The sequence below is a fragment of the Amphiura filiformis genome, chromosome 13 (assembly GCF_039555335.1).
Source record: "Amphiura filiformis chromosome 13, Afil_fr2py, whole genome shotgun sequence".
NCBI lineage: Eukaryota > Metazoa > Echinodermata > Ophiuroidea > Amphilepidida > Amphiuridae > Amphiura > Amphiura filiformis.
Window position 1 is genome coordinate 64623900 of NC_092640.1, and position 27450 is coordinate 64651349.

Below are 27450 nucleotides of genomic sequence, written 5' to 3' on the forward strand. Positions count from 1 at the left end.
TGCAGGAGATTATAAAGGTCATGTCTTCCAATAAGGGGTGAATGAATTTTAACCGAAATACCCCATTCAGGAAAATGTTTCTCTAGACCACCTGTACAACTTTTCGCAGCTTCTACACTCACCCACCTAATTGCTTAAGTCTTAAGTCATGCTTAATAAGTTCAAACCCCTTGGCGCAATGTTGCACTGTGGAGACAAAAGGAAATGACATAATTAATTTCACTTAAACTCTAATTTACCGTAAGCTATTATGTGCAACTTTTTCATGATCGTTAATTTAGTATGTGGGTAAAGGTAAGGACTTGTAAGGTTGCCAGCAATAATGATCAGATTTAAATATTTTATTAAAACATAGATGATTATTAATTAACAGGCTAATTTCTGGAATAGCAAAATAAAATATTCGCAAAATGTGACGAATATGAATATTTATTGATCCAGAATATGTTTATTTAGAAACAAAATCATATCATTTGCACGATGTTCATAAATCAAGGTTCCAACTGGCAAAAACTGGACTTTGTCTATCACCTGGACTTGGGCGTGGTAGGTGGGATAATTAAAAGGCAAGGTTAAGAGACCTGTCACACGACTGAGGTGCATTGGGCACATTGGGCACTAACTTGTATATTTTTCTATGATAAATATGAACGTGAATACATATTGATTATCAAATAGACCCATGTTAGGTAATACAATGGAATGGTGTTGGAAGCTCTCTTGATATTTCTTCATAAAAAGACTTGTTTTTACATTTCTATTTTATTTGATACAACTAAATGGTTCTGTGCTTATTTGTTCGATTTTTAGAAGTTGAACTTGTATAGGCAAATTATGTATTGACAAGTAAAGTCTGTATAATCTACTGCGAGTCATCGGCACTAGCTTTAAAGTTCAGCGTGTGCTGCGTTGGTTTAGCGTAGTTTCCTGCGTGTACATATGCGACACATTGATCGCGCGCGTAAAAATATGTACACGCACCAAGTAACGCTAAGCTACACACAGAACACGCTGAACTTCAAAGCTAGTGCCGGTGACTCGAGGTAAATATACAGACTATAGCTACCTTCTGAGTAATGTGTTTTCCCTGCTCTTTTTAAGAAAGAAATTATTCATGTATTGAATTGTGGACGGAAGATCAAAATCAGACAATAATATTAATATTTATATAATATTGAATGGCTTTGAGTGTGATACAAGAATATTTTTCTATCGAGTGCAATATATTCTTGTATCACACGAAAATAAGCCATTCAATATTATTATTATTATTTATATCAGGCTTCTGCTATGCGGTAAAATAAAAATTTAAGCTTACCTAGCCACCGGGTTTAACTAATGTGTATTGTAATGTAAGCTTACCTTTTGACCTTCTTGTTTTCTGCTCTTTACTCTCCAAAGACAATTTCGGAATAATTATATATAGGTTTATTTGTAGATGTGGATTATATTTCCTAAGGTTATCATCATCCAGAATTGCCGCGAATTAAGTTTGTGATTTTACTTGTTTATACAGTACTAAATCTCCAGTGAGCCGTTACGGTGTCTGTAGTGTATTGTTGTGCTGTTGTATCATGACGCGTGTTGGTGCTGTCACCCTGGTAACGCGCGACGCGTACGCGATACGAGTACAATATTTTGAAAATATTGTATTGCATCCGGGTATTTTGCAAATATTGTACAATATACAGTTTTATTGTATCGTTCAAAAGCCTGATATAAATAATAATACATAATACTAATTTGCTCTGATGCACTTTTTAGACTTATTTGAAGTTACTCTTATAGGCCTAGTTATATTTTCACATGCACAAGCGCTGTATATTACGTAGTTTTCTTCACAAAAAATGCTGCTTTTTCGAAACGTAATATTCTGTTAATGTATCCCATGTTCGCTGAGACAATTCTATATTTAAGTTTATCACCCTCAATATTCGCGGTAGCAGCACTGTGAAACACAGTGTTACGACTCTTGTATACATTATAGGAAATGTTTAAAGGAAGTTGCTACTGACATACCACTCGTCTGGTCTTATCATGATAAACACCGATTAGGGTTCAAAAAAGATCTACTGATATATTCCTTTTCATTTGTTTGCTGCAATACCAGCCACATATGTGTAATGTACAAGGTTTCATAACTTAAGATTAAGAGACCTAGTGATTTAAATAAGAAGAAGAAGAAAGAAAAGAGGTGGGGAGAGGAGAAAGAAGAAGGAGAGAAGAAGAAGAAGAAGAAGACGAAAGAGGAGGAGGTGGAAGAGAAGCAAAATAACACGAAGAAGTGTGATAAGTTATTGCTCATTCTAACTTGAATTTTTTTAATTCAAATTTAGTACCACGATTGAATGTATACGTACTTCATCCTTAGCTAGATATTCCACCCAAGGCAGCGAATGTCTCTAGAAATAAGTACTTTTAGTTTAAAAAGAAATCTTTTATTTTAGGCAATAAAGTTTGATAACACATTAATCATGTTTACAGTAACACATAATTGGGCCGCAAAGAACAATATGATAAAACCATTGAGCTAATGGTATTTGGTGTCGCATTTGTCATCAATCCATTCATGTAGCCTTTGGCCAGTGTGGAGTATGGAATAGCTATTCGCCGTAGAAGTGATGATGTAACAGGATTAACTACCATTGCAATAGAATATATCGCACTGCACTAGTACGTTCAAGCTGTACATCATATCATGCTGATCACTCGCTCCTGTAAGATTGGTATCTTTGAAAAGAGCGGTATTGTATTCAATCTATGAATGCATAGATACATTTATCTAACTCATTGCACAATCACCCTGCGTACATAAAGGATGTAGATGAACTGAGGAGGAGAAGGTGAAGAAGAGAATCCGTGGTTTAATAAGCTGAGCTGAGCATTTAAGGTAGAAAATGTCTCGTTGAAAAAATACTTAACTGTGATAAGAATCTGAGTTAATCTTTCATTATAAGGCAATAATAACATTAGTCATGTTTACAGTAACACATAATTGGGCCGCAAGGAAAAATATGATAAAACCATTTGGCTAATGGTATTTGGTGTCGTATTTGTCATCAATCCTTTCATGTAGCCTTTGGCCAGTATGTAGCAGAAAGTACATAGCAAGATCAATGTGAATTCATGGTGGGAAAAGGGTTTAGATACCTTATTCCCTATTACCATAGATCATCTGAGTGTTTCCCTCAAACAGTAAAGGGCTTCCCGACCTATACGTTCTTATTGACTTCCCCCCTTAAGTTTAAAGGGCCTCGCTAAGCGTTTGTCCTTATATTCATACGATTTTTGTCATAAATAATACGAAGCTTTAAAAATTTGAAGAAAGGGGAAGAAGAGACAAGATAGAAGATCAGAAGAAAACTGCGTATACCAACTTCGATTTAGCACAAGTACCTAAATGTGCCTTTATACTTCATCCATAGGCAAAGATGTGGAATAGGCTGACATGGCTATTACTACCTAAAGGAAACAATGTCTTTTTTTTGAAAACGTACTTTTAAAACTTAAAAGTTTTGAATATAATCTGAGCCAATCTTTCATTATTAGGAATTAATGTTTAATAAGACAATTAATCATGTTTACAGTATAACACATAATTGGGCCGCGAGGGAAAATATGATAAAACTATTGAGCTAATGGTATTTGGTGTTGTATTTGTCATCAATCCATTCATGTAGCCTCTGGCCAGTGTGGAGTATGGAATAACTGCGCAATTCGGATCGGGATCGTTATACAATCCAAAGTCTATAAGAAAACATTTATAGGTGTATTGTCTCCGAGGAATTCCCTTAAACTTTAAAATTCCTTTTAACGTTTCTCCATTAAGCTCGACAGCATTTCATACATGGACCTCCCTTTATAGGTGTATTGTTTCCGAGGAATTCCCTTAAACTTGGCGCATTGCCCACCCATCAACATACTAAAATCACAGAAAAGGTACCCTAAAAACGTGGTACATCCCTACACCTTTAACCAGAGAGAACCCCATCCGGACACTTCCCATGGTCAATCAGTGAAGGTGATATCCTTATCTTTAAGTCAGATCTTAAAAGATTTATCTGAAGTTGAAAAGGACCTCTTTAAAAAAAAATGGTCTTTAATCGATGCATTTTGAATGATTACATCTATAGTGGTTCTCGAGAAAAGAACAAAGATATATCATATATAACTCGACATCCTATAATACCATCTTCACCTGTTGCAAACAGGTATCTATCTGTATGTAGCAGTGGTAGCAAAGTGCAATGACAATAGCCTGAAGATACTGAACTCCTGATCAACTTAGCAACAGTTATAAGGCGTATCCTCACCTTAAGGCATTATTCTAATGGATTTGTACATGCTTAATGATCTTAAAACATGTTCCATGCACTTGACTTTTGAATTTCTTTTCGGGGTATTATGTTGCAATAAAACAATGAGGGACACAAATCGATGTATCGTATTGTCATTTAACTTTCCTTCCATTCAAGTTTGAATGTATTTAATTAATGTGAAAGTTTTCTTTCTTCATTTCTTTTGTTTCTTTTTTCTTGTGTTGTTTCTTTCTGTCTTTTGTTTCTTTGTTTCTCTGTTTCTTTCCTTTCTTTTTTTCTTTCTTTCTTTCTTTCTTTCTTTCTTTCTTTCTTTCTTTCTTTCTTTCTTTCTTTCTTTCTTTCTTTCTTTCTTTCTTCCTTCCTTTCTTTCTTTCTTTCTTTCTTTCTTTCTTTCTTTCTTTCTTTCTTTCTTTCTTTCTTTCTTTGCACTTTCTTTCTATCTTTCTTTTGTTTCTTCTTTTCTATCTTTCTTTTGTTTCTTCTTTTCTATCTTTCTTTTGTTTCTTCTTTTCTATCTTTCTTTTGTTTCTTCTTTTCTATCTTTCTTTTGTTTCTTCTTTTCTTTCGCTTTGCCTTTCTTTCTTTCTTTCTTTCTTTCTTTCTTTCTTTCTTTCTTTCTTTCTTTCTTTCTCTCTTTGTATGTTTGTTTCTTCTTTTCTTTCGCTTTGCCTTTCTTTCTTTCTTTCTTTCTTTTTATCTCTTTGTATGTTTGTTTCCCTTTTCTTTTTGTTTAAAATTTTCTATATCGACCTTGGACTTTCATTTAATCACACAAAAACAAGAATCCCAAAAATGCACGCGGAATTTCTCACAATTTCGGAGTTAACAATAAAGTGTGAAATACAGTTCAAGTCATTTTTCTGTACCCTTAAAGCAATTAAGGTACATAACAAGATTCCATACCCGTCACCTGTAAACGGAAGGTATTGCAATCCACCCAAGCCATATCTTGATACCTCTCTAGTCCTACAGATTACCAATAATTTCCTATAGGATTACTATTCATTTCCATCCTTGTGCAACTATAAGGTATACATCAATGTTGTATTATGGAATTACCCAAGTACTAGTATACCAAACTACACTCCAGTACAGTAGCATGAGTATGCGATTAATATTTGTGGTACATGTGCATGTTTGTATAATTTGACACAAATTTATATTTTCCCATATTCTAGATTTCAGAGTGTTTATTTTACGACTTTTCTTCCAAAACATACAAATATCCTTTTTCACATACTCACATAATTTATAAGTTTATATGCCACTGAATTCAAAAGCTGAAAATATACTTGATCTGATAATATACTTGATCGCTGAGCGATGAGCGATTAGTATATGACCAATAAGGTAGCGCGCTTTTCCCAACGCAACAAAAAGCGCTCTACGTATTGGCTAAAAACCAATCGCTATCACTTAGCGATGTAGTATAAATTCAGCTTAATACCAGTAGGCCTACTGCCAAAAGATTTCAAATCTCGATCAAGGGATAGACCTGTTTCCTTTATTCTCCTCCTTTTTCTTTTTCAAACATCTGCGGGGGATTCGGCGGTGTAAAAGCAAGCAAAGCTGCATGTCAGATATTTAACACAAAACACCGAGTAACACTGCAATCATGGTAATGTCACAAACGCGTTAGCCCGTATCCGTGGTATTCTAAAGGGTGCAATCATACTTATTAATGTTATGATTTTTCACAGTCAACGTATGGATTGAATTTGCGACCTGTCAATTTCAATGTAGTTATAAATGAGTGGCATGCAGATGCAAGACACCGTGCCAAAATGACTACTTAATGTTTCAGTTTTATTCAAAAAGAGATTTATGTGCATCTTAAAGAAATCTTTTAAATTCCGTATGTCTCTGAAACATTGTTATTATTTCAGAATATGAAAAGATACTCCTAAAGGATTAGAAATCGTAAAATTTTGAAGCTGATGGTTTTCGTTTCAAATACAGCGGGGCTAACTTTTTAAGTTTTGGTCATACTTTTCTCCCGGACTGTAATGATTCATAAGTGAAAAGTATAAAGATATGAATAAATGCCATATTGGGGTAACGCTTTTTATGGGAAATTTTATGTTTTGCTATGTGTTTAAAACACTAAATTTCGGCTCACAGCATCCTCAATCGCTTACGCCAAGAAAAAGGACATCTTAGGTTACCGATTACATGAAACCGCCCGCTTGTCGGGTTGCTTGTCCGCATTTTCCCGAAGAGTCCTCTCTACTACTACCAGGTGCAGATTATCAACCCAATCGTTACTCTAACGAATTTGACTCCGCTGCAGTGCTTAGCGCGGTTGGATAGCATTTGCTGTGTTTGGTTAAAATTAACCTCTGCGTCACCTATTTTTATGATATCATGTTTGTTTTTTGATTATCAAGCATTGGGAAACTCCTGTTGGAAAAACCAAGTTGTTTGGAATAAAGGAAAGCTCGTAGTGACATAGATGTTAGGAATGAAGTAAACGCGTGCACTCTAAATTACAAGGATTTAAAATAATATCTTAAGGTTGTAATTAGGAACTAATCAATTTTAGATTTAAAATTTATGTTATAGATTTGAATTTTAAATCTCAAATATTTAATTTTAATCTTAAAGATTTAATTTTAATCTTAAAGATTTAATTTTAAATCGGTAAGATTTAATTTTAAATCTAATACTGATTGGTCCCTAATCACAATTCCTTATAAGATTTTATTTTAAATCCTTGAAATTTAGATTGTACGAGATACATATAACTGTAGTATGGAAATGTTAACATTTTATGAACATACATCATACATGTCATACATGTGTATTTGAACTTGGAGTATCTGGAGCCTAGTGGAAAAGATTACCATTATTTTCTTGTAAGCAATATCAGTCAGAAGAAAAGAACACCGCATCCAAAGAAATCATATTATATCCGTAAATCGCGCAATTTGAAATATAAATGCAAGCTTAGATTAAAAATAGATTAAAATTGAACTAATCTAATTTATATTTATATTTCTTAATCTTAATAGATTAAAATTCAAATCCATATAAGATTAATTTCTTAAATCTTAGCATGGATTGATATTGGACTAAAACATACACTAATCCAAGACTAATCATATCAAAATTGAGATTAAAATTTCAATCTAATGGAGTTGAATTGTAATTTATTAGATTAAAAATTCAGATTAGCTCAATCTTAATCTGTAAGATTAAGAATTTTTAATCTAAGCTCGGATTTGTCCCACACCGCAATCGAAAATATTCACTTTTTAATCTTAGGAATTTAGAGAGTATAGTGATACTAACAATATGAGTGAAGTCATCAGTTGTGACAAATTGTGACAAAAATATCAGTTGTGACCGTTTGTCGTAGAAGAACAGTTTTAGTGTTTATATAATCATAGACATACACTGTAAAAATTTGACCGCAATTTTTATGATAAAATACCTGCACACTAAAGTTGGCAGCATTGCCCATAATCCTGTATAAATTACGGCAGATAGTATTTACATTTTACTGTAAAATACCTGGCAACTGGGTTGCCAACATTCTACCGTTAAAATGGCAGGTGTCGCCGTACCTAAACACTGTACATTATACGAAATAACATTCAAACACAATCTATTTACTTTAAAAAAAATTGGAAGATGTAACACTTTACACACAAAAAAATGAACAAATACAGTTTTAATAAAGGTACTAACATGCCTATTTTCAATGAAAGTAATTCAGTTTTACCGTAAAAAACAATAAAATTAACGGAAAAGTGCCGTAACATAACGGACATATTTTACCGTGTAGCCTACTCATAGAAAACAAACATCACATTACAATCGAATAAAAGGTTATTACCTTGTTAATGTTCTATGTGAAATTGATCATGCCCAGAATTAGAAAGATACTAGAACAAGTAGCCATTTAGCCAGCACGCACTTGTAATGTTATGTCGCCATCCGTTCAGGATTCACCGGGTACGGACAGATACTGCTTTACTCCAATACTTACTGAGCAACACATATAGTCTATGGTCCATGACACACCCAAACATTCAAGCAGGTGCACATTATTATACACATATCACACAGAAATGATAATATCTTTAAGTGGGTCGTGATTAAACTTGTGTGTTAAAAATGAATTTCAAGGACGTCCACATTTCTTACGGACTTTTTAGGGAGTGGATTAGCGTAGCGGGCCAATCTGTTGTCGCTTTGCAACAATGAGGTCTCAAGCTTCGCACCACTGAGGTCCCTGGTTCCAATCCCGGTACGACTTCACGTGCATTTGATTTCCAGCCAATACTTAATCTGCCTTGTCTTCATGCCCATCCTGAGCATCTCAATTGTACTAAAGAAAACGGTGATCTAAAACCCAAGGAAGGAACGAAATCAAAAGTTGCACTTTTATGTTCTAATCAATGAAAGCACGGCGCTAGTTTAATGTGCTAATCAATGGAAGCATGGCGCTAGTTCTCTCGTTTCAGAACGCTTTGTGTACAAATCAATTGGGCATGCATTGGAGCAAACTGCAACTTTAGAATTTGCATCTTTTGGGTTTTTGATCATCGTGTCTGTATTTCTTGAACGATTTCAACGAATGAGGTTTTAAATCCGATGCCGCTGTTGGCTGCTGGTTTAATTATGGCATAACAGGCCGTCTTTGTTTAGGATATAGGCTACAATCATGTACAGGGGTATAACGTAACTGATATCTTAATTTTGTTTTGTGCACTGTATCTTCAGTAATGCTCTACAGTTTTGAGACTTTATACTTTCATCTTTCTTGAATACGTATATTGTATATTATTGCATCACATAGAACTCGTATACAGGTATTATATGAAATGCCGTGGTAACTTAAGCAAGTATCGAATGACACATGAATATGACACATACCTACGTATCATTAAGACACACTTGAGTCGTATTAATTCCATGCTTACAGACATGATGTAATGGAGTTATGGTCTTTTAAGCAGTCTGATGTTGGTCTGATGTTAAGTTTGCGTCTGATGGCCTTTTAGTAAACCGGTTTGCGAAATCTTATATTTTGAAGCATTAATTCGTATGAATTCCGTAGCTTTAGACGCGGTGTAATGGAATTATGATGTTAATGTTATTTTTATGAGCAGTCTGATGATGTTTGAAATTGATTTGTTGTCTGTTGACCTATTTGTCACCAACATAAACGAGCTCATGCCGTAATATCAACTTTATTTTGTACGTGCAACTAACAACTTCTTCAAAAACTGTATGTGAAACTCAATTCTGAAAGAGGGGTAGAGAGAGGGAGGGGTAGAGAAATTGGGAGAGTTAAAGAAATTGAAAGGGGTTGAGAGAGGGAGAGAGGAGAGGGAGAGAGGGGAGGGGAGAGAGCAGAGGGTGTGAGAAGGATGAGTGAAGAGCGAAAGATTAGAGTTAGACAGGGGGAGGGTAGAGAGGGGAGAGTGAGAGATAGGGAGATAGAGCAAAGGAGAAGAGGGAGAAATAGGGAAGAGGGAGCAAGAGAGACAGGTAGAGGGAGACCCAGCAAACACAAAAACGTTTTAAAAACGTTTTAAATAAGTTATATTTTGGCTTTAGGTTTAGGTAAAAACGTTTTAATAACATTAAAATGTCGGGTTATATAAAGGTCAGGATAACGTTTTAAAACGTTTTGTATGAAAACACGCTACAACAATATTGTTAAATGTTTTCAAAAATGTTAATTTATACTATTTTTGCAAACATTTTTGCCAAATATTGTGTCAATACTTAAATAACATTATGTTAAAATATTTGAACCCAGCAAACACAGAAATGTTCTTAAAATGTTTTTTGAAAACCTTTTAATAACTAACCTTTTAATAATTTAAATGTCGGGTTATATAAAGGTCATGAAAACGTTTTTAAAACGTTATTGAAAATATTTTGGGCAAACATTTTTCGAAAAATATTTTTTCAACCCCAAAATAACATTCTGTTTAGAATGTTTTGTATCAAGTTTTCAAGAATGTTTTTGGAATGTTGTTGAAACGTTTTTATACCCTTTATATAACCCGACATTTAAACGTTTTCTGTAAATCATTTTTGTTTGTTGAGCAGTAGATTATCAAAAAATGTTTTTTAAGGATACGAAAACGTTTTATACTCTTAATATACCCTTTATATAACCCGACATTTAAACGTTTTCTGACAACCTTTTATAACCTTTTGCGAATAATGTCGAAAACGTTTTGTGTTTGCTGGGGAAGAGAGGAGGGAGACGGAGAGGGAGAGAACTTAGGATTACAGCGAGGAAGAGACAGGGATGAGAGGATTAAAGAGCGGGGAAAGGTGAGGGAGAGAGATAGAGGAGACAGACAGACAAAGACAGGCCGAGGGAGAAAACAGAGGTGATTAGAGTTAGAGAGGGAGAGATGGGACTGTTGTAATGTTGGCCCTTTATTTAGTAGTGTATAAAATCAAACATATTAAAATTATTTGCAGAGTTTTAATGCGAAATGGAATGAAAAAATTAGTTTTCACTTTTATGTCAGTGGTCAAATAAATGATTTTCCTTCTTATCATTAACAGGCTATAGAGAAACAGCGTTAGCATATTCCATGATATCAGCCAGTGTGTTGTACCACGTTACCAGATCCTGTAGTATGGGTAAATTACGGGGTTGCGGATGCGACACAAGATACAGCGGATCGGGGACGATTTTGAATGGGGCGGATGTAGTCATGACATCAACTTTGGCGAACGATTTGCAGTGACTTATTTAGATAGCCGAGAGAAGGGAAGCGATCCAAATTCACAAATGAATTTACATAATAATAAAGCTGGAAGAGTGGTAAGTAAACTGTATTTATCTTTTTACACATAATCTCAGAGTATTTATTCCTTATGCACACTCACTGGGATCACTGTATGGGCCTTTATAATTATTGATTGATGTCAAGAATCATGGTAACCACCCGATATATTTTAACTCCTCCAATTATAATTGTCACTTACTTACAAGAAGTTCTTCTCACTTACAATTCAATAAGAAACATCTCGTATAAAAATCACACAGAGCATACAAAAGAAAGAATGCAAAAAGCAAAAAGCAAAAAAAGGCCCAAAAAACCAAACCAAACCAAAACAAAACAAAAAAAAACCCAAAACAAAACAAAACAAAACAAGAACAAAAGAACAAACAAAAAAACCCCCAAAAAACCACAAAAAAACAAAAAAACAAAAAGAACCCCCAAAAACCAAGAAAACCCCCAAAAAACAAATCAAGAAGCAACCATAACAACTACCACCACAATAAGAAACTTCTTTTTTTTAAATACAAGAATCGTTTGTCATTGTGTCCAAAAAATGCGTAAAGCTACGATATTTAAAATGCAAAACAAAATCCCCAAAACAACAACAGTGATAAATCATAATCAAGCAAACAAATATATAGAACAAGAGGCTATTCAATAAGCAAATGAACAAATAAACAAATAAACAAACCATCAAGTAACCGGTATATAAACATAATGGACTTAAAAAATCTTAAGAAAATGCAAATTTATAATTAATGTTGATCCATTTAATTTAAAGTCTTAATCACATTAAAACGTGCCGTTTGTCATGTTTTGGTGATTTTTGTCACTAACACATCAAGTCTATTTTTAGGATTTTATATTTGTCGGCGTCGAGTAGACGCAAAAAAGAAATAACATGGTTTCTTCAGGCAGTTATTATTTGTGGTCAAAATGAAATTTGTTTTTCTATTCTTATATTCTTTTTGACCATCGTGTTAAATTTGATAGTGATAGGTATGCCCCGAAGTTAGTTTCAGTAGTAGTGACCACATATATGTGGACAAAATTTCTCAATTTAAAGTTCTTGAAGAGGTCACTCTACCATGTATGATGTTACTACATGATCGAAGAATGCCGTTTGAAGAATGTATCTATTTGAGAGGCCGGCGGCACACTGGTGCATCTTCTAGTTAATAGATTACTAAAAAAATTCTATTTATTTCTATTTGACTCACGCAGAAAAAGGTTGTAATATACAAATAGATTAAAACAATGTTATGTCTTTTGCCATACCGTAAAAACTCGATAGTTAGCATATGTGCTTACTATCGAGCGCTTAACGTCCGGCGCTTTACCAACTGAGATAATGGGTTTGAGACACAAATTGGCAGGCTAATTTGTTCGTATGTGTATCGATGATTTGCTCAAAACCCCTTACACTTTTGTGGATGGTGCTCTTCAGCTCTTGTGGAAGCGCTCAATAGTAAGCACATATGCTAACTATCGAGTTTTTACGGTATATTGATTGGTTAACAGTATGTCAGATACTTTGGCAAATGAAGTATTTTCCTCTTATTGTCATTACAAAGATACAACCTTTTACTATATTACGACAGTAAAAACGTTTAAATAATGTAAGTGATGCGCATTTACGTGTTAACTGCATCGGACATATTACAGTAAGCAAAAGAATTAAGGTACCAGTTATGTTCACCCCCTGTATGTCTTAAACAGAGACAGCTATGTCTTAATTGAAACTAGCAGGCAATAGCTGCACCTTTCAGCTCGAATTTAAGACCTCAATTGTTGGAATCGTTCAAGAAATAAAGACACGGCGATCGAAAAACCCACTTGCAAATTTAAAAGTTGCAGTTTGCCCGATTGCATGCCATATTGATTTTTACACAGAGCGTTCTCGAACAAGAAAACTAGCACCATGCTTCCATTGATTAGCACATTAAAACTAGCGTTGTGCTTTCATTGATTAGATGACAAAAGTGCAACTTTTAATTTCGTTTCTTCCTTCTATTTTAGTTCACCGTTTCTTTAATTCTCAACCAATTTTAACAAATGAGGTCTTAAATCAGAGCTAAATAGTACAGGTATTATCTTTTTGTTTATATTGACATATTTGTCTTTGTTTAGGATATACAGGAGTGAACACAACTGGTACCTTAATTCTTTGGCTTACTAACTGTATTTTGGATTCGGCTTTACCCTTTATTTTTTAAGCAAATATAATGATGTGATATGAAGTCGCCAAATGCTCAGAAAGTTGATACGAAATTGAAAAATGCTAAATTTTACACATCATCCAATTTAAAACGTCATTCATCGTTGCGTTCGGTCACAATGGCTTATACGTACGAAAAGATGCAGTTTTGAAAGTTGCTCTTTGGTTCATTCTAAGCTCACAAAGCACGCAGATTGTAATCTACAGTAGGCCAGGCCTGCTGCATTGCTTGAGAATTGAATGGCACAAAGTGTAACTAGCAAGATTGCATATTTTCTTACATAATGAATCATTGTGACCGAACGCAAAGATGTGAGACATGTAAATCGGACCAGTTGTGCCAATCAAAATGGACTATCAAAACGTTTGATTTCGAATTTTGTCCGATTTATTCTAAGAAGACTTAGGCGGAACTTAGAACTTGTGACACCTTTATTTATATGAATGAAATGGTCCACTCAAAAAATAATTGTATATCAGTTGAATGCATGGTTAACGAACATGATTTGATTTTCCCTAAAAACTCCTTATTAGAGTTGTGAGCTTTTTGGTACTCTAGCAAGTGTCATCCTCACCTTTCTTTGGCTCTGAAGATCAGCCCTCTGATAAGGATTTCTCTAGGAAAAAGAATCCTACTCGTGTTTACCGACGTCGAATAGTTTTGTAAAGCCCTACTCGTGTTTACCGACCTCGAATAGTTTCGTAAGAAACATAATAGTTTTCAGAAAGTACTTGTAACTTAATTTTGAGCAAGTTTGGGTACTGCACAAAAGACTAGAGAAAATATTACATACGAGACACAAGAACATTTTTGTTTTTGTTGTGAAATTATCGAAACCATAGATGTCATGTATCTGATCAATATATTAATTCAACCTGTCCATGTGTTACAATGAAAGGAAGAGTCTACAACCGTTCTAAACATTGATTAATTTGAGCAAGATGTGCCGATAATTTGTCAGATTAACGGTAAATTCATGTCTTTCGTCGAGTATGGAAACTCAAAAATCAGTGAAAATGTGGTTTTCTAAGTCGTTCCAAATTCGAATATCCTGTATTCATTGAATTAGCTTCCAGTATTACCTGTGATTATTGCTATTATCAAGATATCTGTTGGATAAGATACGACCAACTTTTGACCTCGTAAACACTTTTTTTAAAATGTTGATTGGCATGAATTTTATTGAATGCAAAGATGTTACACAAATTACAAGGTTAGCTACTATTTTAAACTGTTGCGATTTGGTAGTTCACAGCATCTTGCGAATGCTAGTGAGCTTTTGCAAAGGTTGCATTGATCATTTCATAGCGAGTGTGTAGAAGAATTCAAATATCACAGATATACATTTGTAGGTCATATGGTTCTTAAGTTATGTTGTAAAGAGGGCTGAAACAACAACATATTTGTAAAACGTACATAACTCTTTAACAACAATAAATCAATCAAGAATGAACTTTTGCCAAATATCAAAATGTTATTTTGCAATAATATGTTGATTTAGATAATGAAAATCGATTTTTTTTTGGCTGCTTCGATCAACAACACCTTGTCTACCCTTAACATTACCGGCTATCCCGTCCTTAAAATGTGAATAACCCTTAACACTTTAAAAATATTTCTGTGTTCAACACTGATGACAATATTTATAGCATGATACGGTGTTGATTGGTATGATAAAGTGTTAATACATATTTTCATGTTTTTAAGGATTATATGGTGTTAAGGGTAGACGAGGTATTGTTGGTCGAAGCAACCTAAAAATCGATTTTAATTATCTAGATCAATATATTATTGAAAATAACACCTTGATGTTTTGCAAAAGTTCATTCTACAAATCGTATACTTTGCAAACTTGCTTAATTTATTGTTGTTAATGAGTTATGTACGTTTTACAAAAGTGTTGTTGTTTCAGCCCTCTTTACAACGTAACTCAAGAACCGAAGTACCTAAAGGTATATCTGTGATATTTTAATTCTTCTACACACTCGCTATGAATTGAGCAATGCAGTTTTTGCCAAAGCTCACTACCATTCGTAAGATGCTGTGAACTACCAAATCACAACAGTTTAAAATAATTAAAGTGCTCAATGTTGGTCTTTAAATTTTTCAGAGGATTACGTAAACGTTTTTCTCTAAGAAATTTACTGTTAAGGTAGCTGTAAATGGGATTCCCCAAATGTTCTATATGTTATGAGCTCTGCTAGCAAATTGCTGACGAAAAAAGGAATCTGAATTACCGTATAGGGCATATAGAGGGTCATACATGAGATTAAGGGGTTACACAATTCATGTGGGTGGACATATTTTGCGTGAGTCCAAATCGTATCCTAAAGGAACGCTCATCAACATGTTGCAAAAACCCAATCTATTCAAAGAGCCAAATCCACAGGGCTTATTTGAAATCTTCCGATTGTGTTTCCGCTAAGAGGTTAATGTTACAAAATCATTTACCCTCAAATCTATTGAGCTTTAACACGCTTTAAATCCACAATATTTATCCTATACTTGGTAAACGGAATGAAGTTATCACACCGCACCAGACCAGTCCGGCGACCCTAAGAGAACCCTAAAGCCATACCGACCATGGCGTGTGCCGGGTTGACTTCGGCCAAAACATGTCTAATTTTCATCACTTTCCGGTGTATATGACTTAAGGGTAATCTTCGAGATCATTTTCAACCACAGATTGGCGGTGTGGTCCCAAGCGATGTTTGATACAAATTTCACGATGAAAATGCTCTTTTAACAATAACCGATAGTAACCTTGTACTTGGAGTTGATCTACAACTTACTTCATGCACTATTTGCTTAACACACAAACCTACCTATGAAATCGTGCATAGTCTAGGCGCCAACCCGTCAGCTTTTGTGTAATGATACCAGCTGTTAATGCCTTGATATGTCTTGACATAAAAAAAAGGGAGGTCTTTCAAGAACTCTAGAGTTTTCATAAACAGATGTGACGAAGTTATTGAAGAGCCCGAGATTCATCAGGAATACAGTAATCAGATTTCAAAGTTTTCATAGTATAATTCCAAGAAAAAACTCACGTTTTCCATACAGTTTCGTATATACTGTCTTTTGCCTTTCTCAATGGTGTAACAATAAGAAAGGTAACAGACTGGATTGCCGAAACTGTATATGGAAAACGTGATGTTTTCTTGGAATTATACTATGAAAACTTTGAAATCAGATGTGACGAAGTACTGAAATATAGAATGGAATAGAAATGGTGTAAAAGATGTTCCAAAGTTTATACTCTGGTAGAGTGTTCATCCGGGGATGTCCAGATACTTAAAAACACCAGTAAGCCTGTTTTAAGACTCTTTCAAATCAGTCAGATGTCAGAGGTTTACCACTTTAATGAGTGTTTCTACATTCCACATGAAAAGGTAATATGGAGATTATAATAAAGATTTTGCATTTACAATAATTATATCTAAACTTTAATTGCTGCCACTGGAGACAAAATGAAATGCTCATCTATTTTCCATCTCGTGTATGTTGTAAAAAGTACTGGTATCATGGTTTATAGGAAAGTTTGTATTACCATAGACTGTAAAAAAACATAGACTGTAAAATGGTTAATAGCAGGTACTATTATGTATAGGTCGCTCTTTCTATCAACCCACCTCCGGGAACCCATCCTTAAAAAGTTGAACACAGGTTTTTTCTACAATCTATGGTGACAGTTTCCAAAAAATGTCAATATTTAATTCACCTGTACATGACATCCGCGCATTAGGTTTAAATATCACGCCCTAAGGCTCGGCGGAGTAGGCTGCCGACCAAGCCGTCGGATTCTATGGCCAACCAATCCCGGCTAACATCTTGTTGTGGGCAGGACCACCGAAGGGGCGCCCTGTAAACTCTTTGAAGTACAATCGCTTGGTCCATTAAGTTCTTTCTCCTACAGTCCGCCTACCTCCATGACCTACAAGTTCAATGTATTGATAGATGTTATTTTCATGTTTACTACGGACAATGAACTTAGGAGATAGTACTTTTGTTTGTTTCGTGTGTATATACTTGCACTTAAACTTGAAATGTAAAGTTATTTAATCTGTCAGCTCTTGGGGAGGGGGCACATATATATTGTGACCTATATATTTGTCTTTCTTGCAACCGGGCATGAAAATAAGGGGATATTAGAGACAGGTTTCGTAGGACAAAGTGGTCATTAAGTATGGGTATGCAAAATATGGGTCACGAGGTGACCGTGCAAAACGAATGGTGTCCATATTATTTTTAGAAATTACAATTTCGTGATTTTTATAAATGTCAAAAAATTACAAATATCATACTTTATCGATAGACACTGGTCAGCTGGTTATTGATAATGTGTATGCAATGTATTACCTAGAATTCAAAATATAGAATACAAAATATAGTAATAAATAATTAATTTTGCAAATAAACTTATCCAATATGTCAAAATTGGTGACACATTATTGTTACTTATTGCCAGGCATATGCCATGCAATAAAAATGTACATTAAGGTTATACGATGTATTGTTGGTCGAAGCAGCAACAAAAATGTAGTTCACAGCATCTTGCGAATGGTAGTGAGCTTTAGCAAAAATTGCATTGCGTGTAGAAGAATTTAAATATATATATACTTTTGTAGGTCCTGTGGTTCTTGAGTTATGTTGTAAAGAGGGCTGAAACAACAACACTTTTGTAAAACGTACATTAACAATTAACAACAATAAATTAAGCAGGTTTTCAAAGTATATGATTTGTAGAATGAACTTTTGCAAAACACCAAAGTGTTATTTTTCAATAATATATTGATTCAGATAATGAGAATCGGTATTTTCGACCAACAATACCTGGTATAACCTTAATACACATGGACGTGGTCGTTAATGCATCTGTAAACTGAAATGCAAGTCAGTTGCATCTGACGTTCACCTTCGCTCCATAGCTACCCATCATTTTCAGATATTACCATTGCCAGTCGATTGCAGAACTAAGATAAGTGGTATCATAGTAGCAATATTACCACTGATGCCACTAATCTAAATTCTATAATCAATTGACAATGATAATATCTGAAATTGATGGGTAGTGGTGGGTTGAAGATGCACATCAGGTGCAGCTCGCATTTTTGAATGCATCAACGACCACATCCACACTGAAAGCCAAACTGGAGTCTAGGTAACTCTAAAAGCAGAGTCCAGCCACTCTGCGACTCTATGTCTAAAATGACTCCATATTGGGAGTCATTTAACTCCCTTGAAGAGTCATACATTTCTTGACTCCGCTGAAGAGTCACTGTTGATGACTCTACACAGGAGTCATTTGACTCGACTCCCAATATAGAGTAATTTTAGACATAGAGTCGCGTAGTGGCTGGACTCTGCTCCTAGAGTAACCCAGACTCCATTAATAGAGTTACCCTGACTCCATTACAGGGTCACTCCGACAGTCCGAAAAAAATACAAAATAATGATACACATAATAGATGTATATCAAGATAAAATTTCAAAGTAAAGACCTACCGGAATAGGAGACTTTACTCTGAGTTTCACGCCATAGGCGATTGTCAGACGACACGACCACCCTCCTCTTGGAATGGGAGAATATACAATCCATGGTGTCAAGAGCCAAGCAATTACAGAGTCTGACTCCCTTGAAGAGTCATAAATTTCTTGACTCCGTCGACGACTCTGAATGTAGAGTCAATTGACCCCACAGTTAGAGTCAACTGACTCTCCTGTGATAATCAGGTGACTCCTTTGGAGAGTCACTGCTAGTTTACTCCACTTATAGAGTCACTTGACTCCATTCTGGCTATCAGTGTAGCTGTATTTGCGTACATTCTTATCATGCACAGGTACAAGTGACATTCCTTATAACACTAAGAAATTCAATGACACCCTGTAAATTAATGCAACTCTGATTTTAAAACTCTAGTTTTAATTTTGACATATTTATCTCTATTTGTCATAACTAGTACCTAATAATTCTTTGGTGCACTATTAAATCCATGACAGATCGGTAGATACATACAGGTGCTTAGGGATGAAAACTCATCTCAGAGACGCGGAGATGATACATCTCTTGACAGTCAGTAACATCTTCCTAATCATTGGCAATATGTTGGTTTTCTCGCGTGACGAAGGCTAATGATGCACGAAATTGACAGAACCACAGCCACTTGTATGCAACACCACAAACCTCAAAACTTTAGCAATTGTGATGTCAGAAACAGGTAAAACACACCAACTATGATGCAGTCTTGAAACGAATAGCTTAGAATGGCTTGAAGGTTCTTCATTTTTTTATTTTGGTTTTAAGGCAAGATCCAGTTCATGTCACAGGTAATTAAATAAGACAGATAACGATCCTAATTCGGATGTCAGGTTATACCCGTTGTGGCTATATGACATACATCTACGTCTGAGAATTCAAAATGACCAATGCACGGCGCGCATTTGCCTTGACGTCAGACGCAAACTAGTCTTTTTATCTCTGTCTTTCATTGTAGTTCACATAGTATGACTAAATTAGACCGAATTCTGGGGCAAGTTAAGGACGTCGAAGAACAAAGAGAAGTAAAAACAATAGATGAAGAGGAGTAGGAGAAGAAGAAGAAACGAAGTAGCAAAATTACAGAGAAACAATTGCCGAGTCTCTTGAGTCACTTAGCGAATCATTGGACTCATCACGAATGACTCAATAGACTCATTATAAATTAGTCAAAAGACTCACTATTTTACTTGTGAGTGAGTTTCTTGACACATTTGGTTGGATTGGGTCTTTTGTCTCACCACAGGTTAGTCAAATTACTCACTATTTTATTTTTGAGCCATATAAATCATTCGTTTTTATATACGTTCAACATAATTGTTACACCAGCACCTACGGCACTCGATACGTCACGAACAACAAAATTACAAAAGATTGCGGATCAGTTGTCGCGTTCAGTCGACTTTTGACTCGGTACCAAAATAAGTACTGAGTCAAAAAGTCGATCTTGACTCATCATACAGTATTATGCGTCAACATATCCAAACCCGAAATGAGTCACTGCATATTTTGACTCATTATATTCATTAATGTGAGTCAAGTGCAACCCGATAGTCAAGAAATACGTCATATTACAAGTCACTCGCGCAAACACTAGGGCTAGAACATGTCGAAGTGAGTCAAGTTACTCAGCAGTTCTTTCTGTGAAATAGGTATACAGCCACATACGTACATGTATAGCCACGTCAACCAGTAATGTTGAAAATAAAATTATTTAAAATGAAACAAATCCAATACTGGCGGGTGGTTCAAAATTAGTCAGTTTTTGGTATGTTTGGAAGCAATGTGTCGACACCTTAAGAGTGCAAGTGGCAGACACAATTTCTTGTAATTTGTAAATTACGCGCACCGATGAAAGATATTGTTTAGTAATACATACAAAACAATTATCAGGAAAGAGGTACATTTCTGGATGCTTACCAATTATCAGTGTAAGGGTGAATCTATTTGTCTGAATTCAATGTTCAAGGTCATATCCCGCTTAAAGAAACGATTTTTACCCGCAATAGATGGTATGTGGTAAATCACAAGTTCCGTTGTTTGGTACAAATTCCTGAAAAACAACAATCCATAAATAGATTAACAAAATTTCTGCCAATAACAAAATGTTCAGCACTATTTACATGATTGTAAAGGGTTTAGAATGGGATTTGTACTTGCTTGTAGAAAAAAACCCTTTTGTTAAGGGTAGACTAGGTATTGTTGGTCGAAGCAGTCAAAAAATCGATTTTCATTATCTAAATCAATATATTATTGAAAAATAACACTATGATGTTTTGCAAAAGTTCATTCTACAAATCACATACTTTGAAAACTTGCTTGATATATTGTTGTTAATGAGTTATGTACGTTTTTACAAAAGTGTCGTTGTTTCAGCCATCTTTACAACATAACTCGAGAACCACAGGACCTACAACAGTATATTTGTGATATTTGAATTCTTCTACACACACGCTATGAATCGATCAATGCAATATTTACCAAAGCTCACTACCATTCGCAATAGTTTAAAATAGTTGCTAACATTAGAAGTACAAAAGGAATCGCAGAAATGTTTTACCTCACCAAAAGGCAACTAACTTCTTCTTTCTTTCTACATAGTGATACTACATACATTGTACAGTCAACTGGGTAACACTGATATATTTTTTGTAAGAATCGGATTAGACACTAAATACTCTGTAATGACATTATAATGGATTCAATTGGTTTAATATTACGTAACTGGCAATGCATACAGGCTTATTAATTTGTTAGTTTGTTCAAGTACAGTGTTCAAAAGAAATAACACCCCCAGAATTACAAAACATTTCTTTGCATAACTAGACATACCTTTAGTCATGTTAGTTGATTTGCAAAATTTAAAAACCTGTGAATAGAAGAATCTTTGTGCTACCCTCCCAGTCTTCTTTTATTTTAAAATCATTTTTTGCTGGTCAAAAATAATCACATTTTACAAAAATGATGCTTTCAGGAAAAAGTTACACTTTTCAACATCCAATACAAGTGATGTTTTGATTTGATTTAATTGTTAGTTTATTTTCTTACGTTTTATGTATCCGATTACTCAGTTACCCATATAATCATCTTTCAGTATAAAACAATGATTCATTGACATGAATTTTGACATGAATGGGGTTTTCAGTCGGTATTTCAAAAAGGTTTGTAGTGTGATGCTTATTTCTTGAAAGACGATTCCTCAATTCGCAGCATTTTAGATCGTTCAAATCAACAAAATGTATGTATGTCAAGTTATGCAAAGAAATGTTCTGTAATTTAAATGAGAGTTATTTCTTTTGATCCCTGTATATAAGTATAGGTGTGGAATGAGATGGGGCGTGGGGTTGTGTTTGTGTGTTTGCTCTTTTGTGCACCCTGATAAGTGATACCAGGGAAGTGCAAACTGGTGATACTTTGGCATGATGTCTGGCGTGTATGAGTATGTAGGATGGGTAAGGGTGTGTATTGGGGTGGGTGTGGTTTTTGGGCTGTTATTGTTATGGGTCCAACTTCGAGCAATCGTATGTTTGTATAAACTGTCAGCGTGTGCGTTAGTGACATTCGGTACAATTCTTGTTTACCCTGCGCACCATGAGTTTCAATACAATTCTGGTTTACCCTGCGCACCCTATTTTTAGGGTTAGGTTTGGGGTTAGGGTTAGGGTTATACTTGTGCGCAGGGTATACCAGAATTATTCCTGACATTCTAATGAATTCAATTGGGGGAAGGAGCTAGAACTTACTTATGAACAGGTCTTTTGACAATGAATTTTCGCTTTATAGATGTTTATGATTGATTGATAATTATAATGTTCAATTTAGAGTATCATTGTGTCATGGTACATGACCCCACCCACGTAAAAACCCAATGATCATGATGATACATTTCTTTCTATATGATGAATCGTCTTCATATACCTCCAAGCTGTTATACTATAAATATTGAGATATGTATCTCTCTGTGGAGTTACAACATATTTGATGTCTTTTCTATTTACAGCCCTGAAGCTGTTATGATCACGTGACCCAACTAGCAACGTGATCAACTGTACACTAAAACATTGACGATACAATTTGAGATATGCCGTCAATTTATAAAAGTATGTCTCCTACCACCATTCAAACTATTGTATTACTTCATTGACTGTTAAAAAGGAAGTTATGCATTGTAATGATGAGTTCAGAATAATTACTTGAAAAATAGGTAAGGGCAATGTCGCTGAATATTTTAATTCGTGTTATTTCGCTTGATGATTGGTTGACTTTTTGAAATTATCTTTGAGAAAATGTAGCTTTGGTCTTTAGCAATTCGGTACGATTTCCTTTTCTGGAGAATCCATATTTCTAGAGATTTTACCCATCATGCACTGCATGTTTTTCCACTGATGGTTTTACCAAGAATTCAATGAGAAAATGCTAAAATGTTTGGACTTGAAGGATTTTTTTCCAGCGACAGAAACATAGACGAAAAGGACAACATACAAACAGGCAAGTTTCAGCATCACTCGATAATGAGGGCTGGTTGTTCCATGAAATGCGACAGGCGAAACTGTTACGCACGTACCGCGTATTTTTACGGTCTTTCGCGTAAACGCGAAGGTCCAGTGGCGTACCGTGGCCGCCCCTTCCCCGGGGGGCTGAAGAAAATCCAATTTTGCCGCCCCTTCCTCAGGAGCCCGAAAAAGTTGCCCCAATTTTTTTACGGTCGTTTGAAGAAGTGAAGAGCAAAAAAAAAACGGTTTATAGGCGCTAGCGCCCCAAAAGCAACACATTTTGATGTATAGTACAATTTTTGCAAATGTTACGCCCTTCTACTAATTCTTTTTGCCGCCCCTTCTTCTTCCGCCGCCCCTCTTTTTGCCGCCCCTTCTTCTTCCCGCCGCCCCTTCGATTTTGCCGCCCCCGTTTGGACCCGGGGCTGGCACCCCAAAGCCCCCCAAATACGCGCATGAGCTCTATCGCGTATACGCGAAAGCACGCAACGCGGGCGTGATTGTTAGACACGACACAATCGAACGATCGGTCCTCATGAATATGCGAGAATTCACAGCATACAATGCACGGAGACTTCGACTGTTGATACATGGTCTGTAGTAGTCTGTGGAAAGGTGTCTTATTTTGTGCACTTCCGGATTAATGAAGTTTCGACTCATAATCATTTCTTTCTTTAAATCGCTTTCTTAAAAACTGACTCCATACTATGCAGTTAGGAAGAAATCAATAATACTAAATTCCGTTACCTATTTCGGACAATGGTCGAGGTCCAATGCCTTTTAAACCTTTCCCCAACACTACCGTGTATTATGGAATCAATTATAGTGCTACTGCTGCTGATGAAAAGATGAAAATGATGATGATCATATATAATAATTGATTTGCTACGGTATCATATGAATGAAGGATGTAAACAAATTATATGTTATAGCCACAATGCCCTGTAACCGATCATCGAAAATTTGAGCAATTTCACTCTAGGCAAATTGTTTCAGAGAATACAAAAATGATGAGTTAATACTAGATAATTTGATCACAGGATAGTGTCATAGCATTGGAATGTGTCGACCACGTAGTAATAATGTCAAAGGGATTCTAAAATTTGGTAAAGTTGATACTTGTATATTATCACTAGGATCCACATCATGTTCATCTATCAGGGCACAGTTCTTTAACCCCAATACATTTGTACATTCATTGAATGACCTTAGAAAATTTGAGTACGAAAACTCATACTCTGCAACTTGAGGTCAAATTTTGCACTATGAGTGTTTAATTGAGGTTATTGAACTATGCCATTGGGATGAGGCCATTGTGGTCCATAGTGTATGGTATCCCCTAGTGTGAAGATGATAATTTTAGGATGGCACGTACAGGGTGTCCCTAAAACCCACCCTGAAAGAACCGTACGATCGGAAAGTAGGAAACGTTCATTTTTGGGTGTTTTAATACCAAAACTAAACACAACTAAATAGTTGATGTTGTTGTTTGAAAATTACAAGATTGGGAGGTCGTGGGCTCGATTCCCATGCCGGCACATTCCCCCCTTTTTTTTAAAAGTTGGGTTGTGTGCCGGTTAGGATTTGTATTTATTTGTTGTCATGTTTATTGTAGCACTTTGGGTTGGTAAACTGTTCATTCTTTCTTATTAAATAAATTCAGTTTCCTCTTGTAGCGAGCAATCGTTCCCCATTGTGTTTATTTGTCCTTGTGCAGGATGCGTATCCCCATTACCTACTTTACTTATGAAAATTACACCCATTTCGACGATTTAAGGGTTGACTACGTTTTGTTGGTCGATTTTCATTGTCTAAATCCATTTTCATTGTCTAAATCAATATATTATTGACAAATAACACCTTGATGTTTTGCAGACGTTCAGTCTACAAATTAAATGTACATGCTTTGAAAACTTGCTTGATTTATCGTTGTTGATGAGTTATATACGTTTTACAAAAGTGTTGTTGTTTCAGCCCTCTTTACAGCATAACTCAAGAACAACAGGACCTTCAAAAGTATATCTTTAATATTTGAATTCATTTACATGCTCGCTAAGAAATGATCAATACAATTTTTGCCAATGCTCACTACCATTCGCAGGATGCTATGAACGACCAAATCGCAACAGTTGAAAATAGTTTCTAACCTTAAAGGCCCCTTCAGTGATTTGCTCATCCGGATAATCGTGAAAATCATCAAAATTCAGATTTTGGCACCTTTATCATTGTCTAACATCAGAGGATGTTTAAAGACATTCCCACAACCCAATGGGGTTTCTGACCTTGTATGTCTGGCTTTTGTACACATATGGTACAGTTGATCATGCCTTGCATTGGAATTGTGTGCAAATATCTGGTGTTTTCATCCTATTATTTAACATTCATAACATCGAGACTTAGGAATAAAATTAATGCAGTGGGACAATATGAATGTTTCCTGTAAGAAAATCAAATATCAGTCCTAAGTCTCAACTATTAGCTCGTTGGCTGCAGTTTTAAAATGACCATTTTGTGTGTGTGGCAATGGGGACTTTGCCTTTAAAATTAGGTTATATTGATCAAATTTCCCAATCATAGTGCATTGTAGTAATGCCTTTAAGCCTCCTCTGGTCTAACATAGCCTAGCAGATGTGCTAACATAGCCTAGTAGTGGTTCAGCCAAAAGCCATGTATTTAAGACAAAATAAGGCATTTTATACGAATCTGTAATTTATAATACTGACAGTATATAAATTAGCTACATGTATTTGAATGGGGCTTCAACTTTTTCCAATACTGATGCTGTTTTCTTCGTTTTTTGCCAATTTTAACATTTCCAAAATACCAAATGACAATTTGAATGACTTATCCTTCACTTTTCGTTGGGATCACTGAATCGATCTTTAATAGAATCCTCATGCTCAGTGATTGGTACTTCAGATTCAGATAATTGATTGATATTTGAATCCGTGGAACGGTTTGAAAATTAGGATTTTTTTGTAAAATGCTTTAAAGAACGAAACGATCTATTTTCAAAATTAACACAAAATGTATCATTCAACTGTTGAGGTTTTCGTAGTTAAATTAATGTTGAGCAACAATTAGTGTTTAAACAACATCAACGATATTGCCGATATCATGAACAACAACAACAAAAGCAGCAGCAAGAACAACATGAATAACAACTTCAGCAACAATAATACGACAAGGTGGAAGAAGTCCAAGGGACTCGAGGGTTAAGGGCCCGGTTAAGGGACCCGAGCTAAAGCGAAAATGAAGGGATTAGAGATGTTTTAAAAAAGGGCCCCGTACTGTTCCTTGCCCATGGGCCCCGAGGCCCTTGCTACTGCTACGCCCTTGTAACAACATGTTACAGACAATTTGAAGGTATATCGTTTCAATAAGATGAATATAGAATTATTATGTTTACCATAACGATTATTATACTTTATTGACTTGGTTTGACATAATCTTGATATCCAGCATACATCTACATTCTTTCACGCAGGGACTGTATTATATAAGTAGCATTCATAAAAACATTGAATTGACTTAACAATTAACCCCTCAATCATGATAATGAAGACAAAGAGGGTACCGTGATTAAAAAGCAGCTGGCCTTATGTCTTATTATAATCATCAAACTAGCCAGAAAATGAGCTATTACCATGATTACGATATACCCAAATTGACCTACATAACATTGGTAGGTAAAAGACAGAGCTCCGGATGTAAAACAGTGATAATCTCCTTCCTCATGCGCAGTTCTTTGATCCGCAAAGACTTCCATACTGCATGTAGAAATTATACAAACATACATTAAATATTTAAACTGCGCCAATAAAGTATCCTTACACTTGGAAAAATAATCAAAGTTTCAAAACTGAACAATCTTGGGGTAAATTTGTTTTTTTAATAGATGCACTATTTAATCCTGCACATTATGACACCACATTGAATCCAATGTGACCTCAAGAAGTAAAGTTACATGCAATTGAATAGAGGAAGGTCCAGTTTTAAAAGTGACAAACTGGCCTATACAAGGCGCAAAAAGATTCCAACAAGCGCTACAAAAAGACAACACAGTTTCTTCAATGAAGTGTTTGATATTAAACCAGTTTTTATTTCAGTTTAACGCAT

At 35.3% G+C, this 27450-nt stretch overlaps 1 protein-coding gene across 1 annotated transcript in view; it reads left to right on the top strand.

Annotated features, from left to right (window-relative positions):
• The window catches only part of LOC140168645 (protein Wnt-10a-like), a 69205-nt gene that overhangs the window by 26351 nt on the left and 15404 nt on the right, over positions 1–27450 (top strand). The window contains 2 exon segments of the mRNA XM_072192056.1: positions 10860–10982; positions 10985–11121. Of these exon segments, the coding sequence (XP_072048157.1) occupies positions 10860–10982; positions 10985–11121 (260 nt within the window).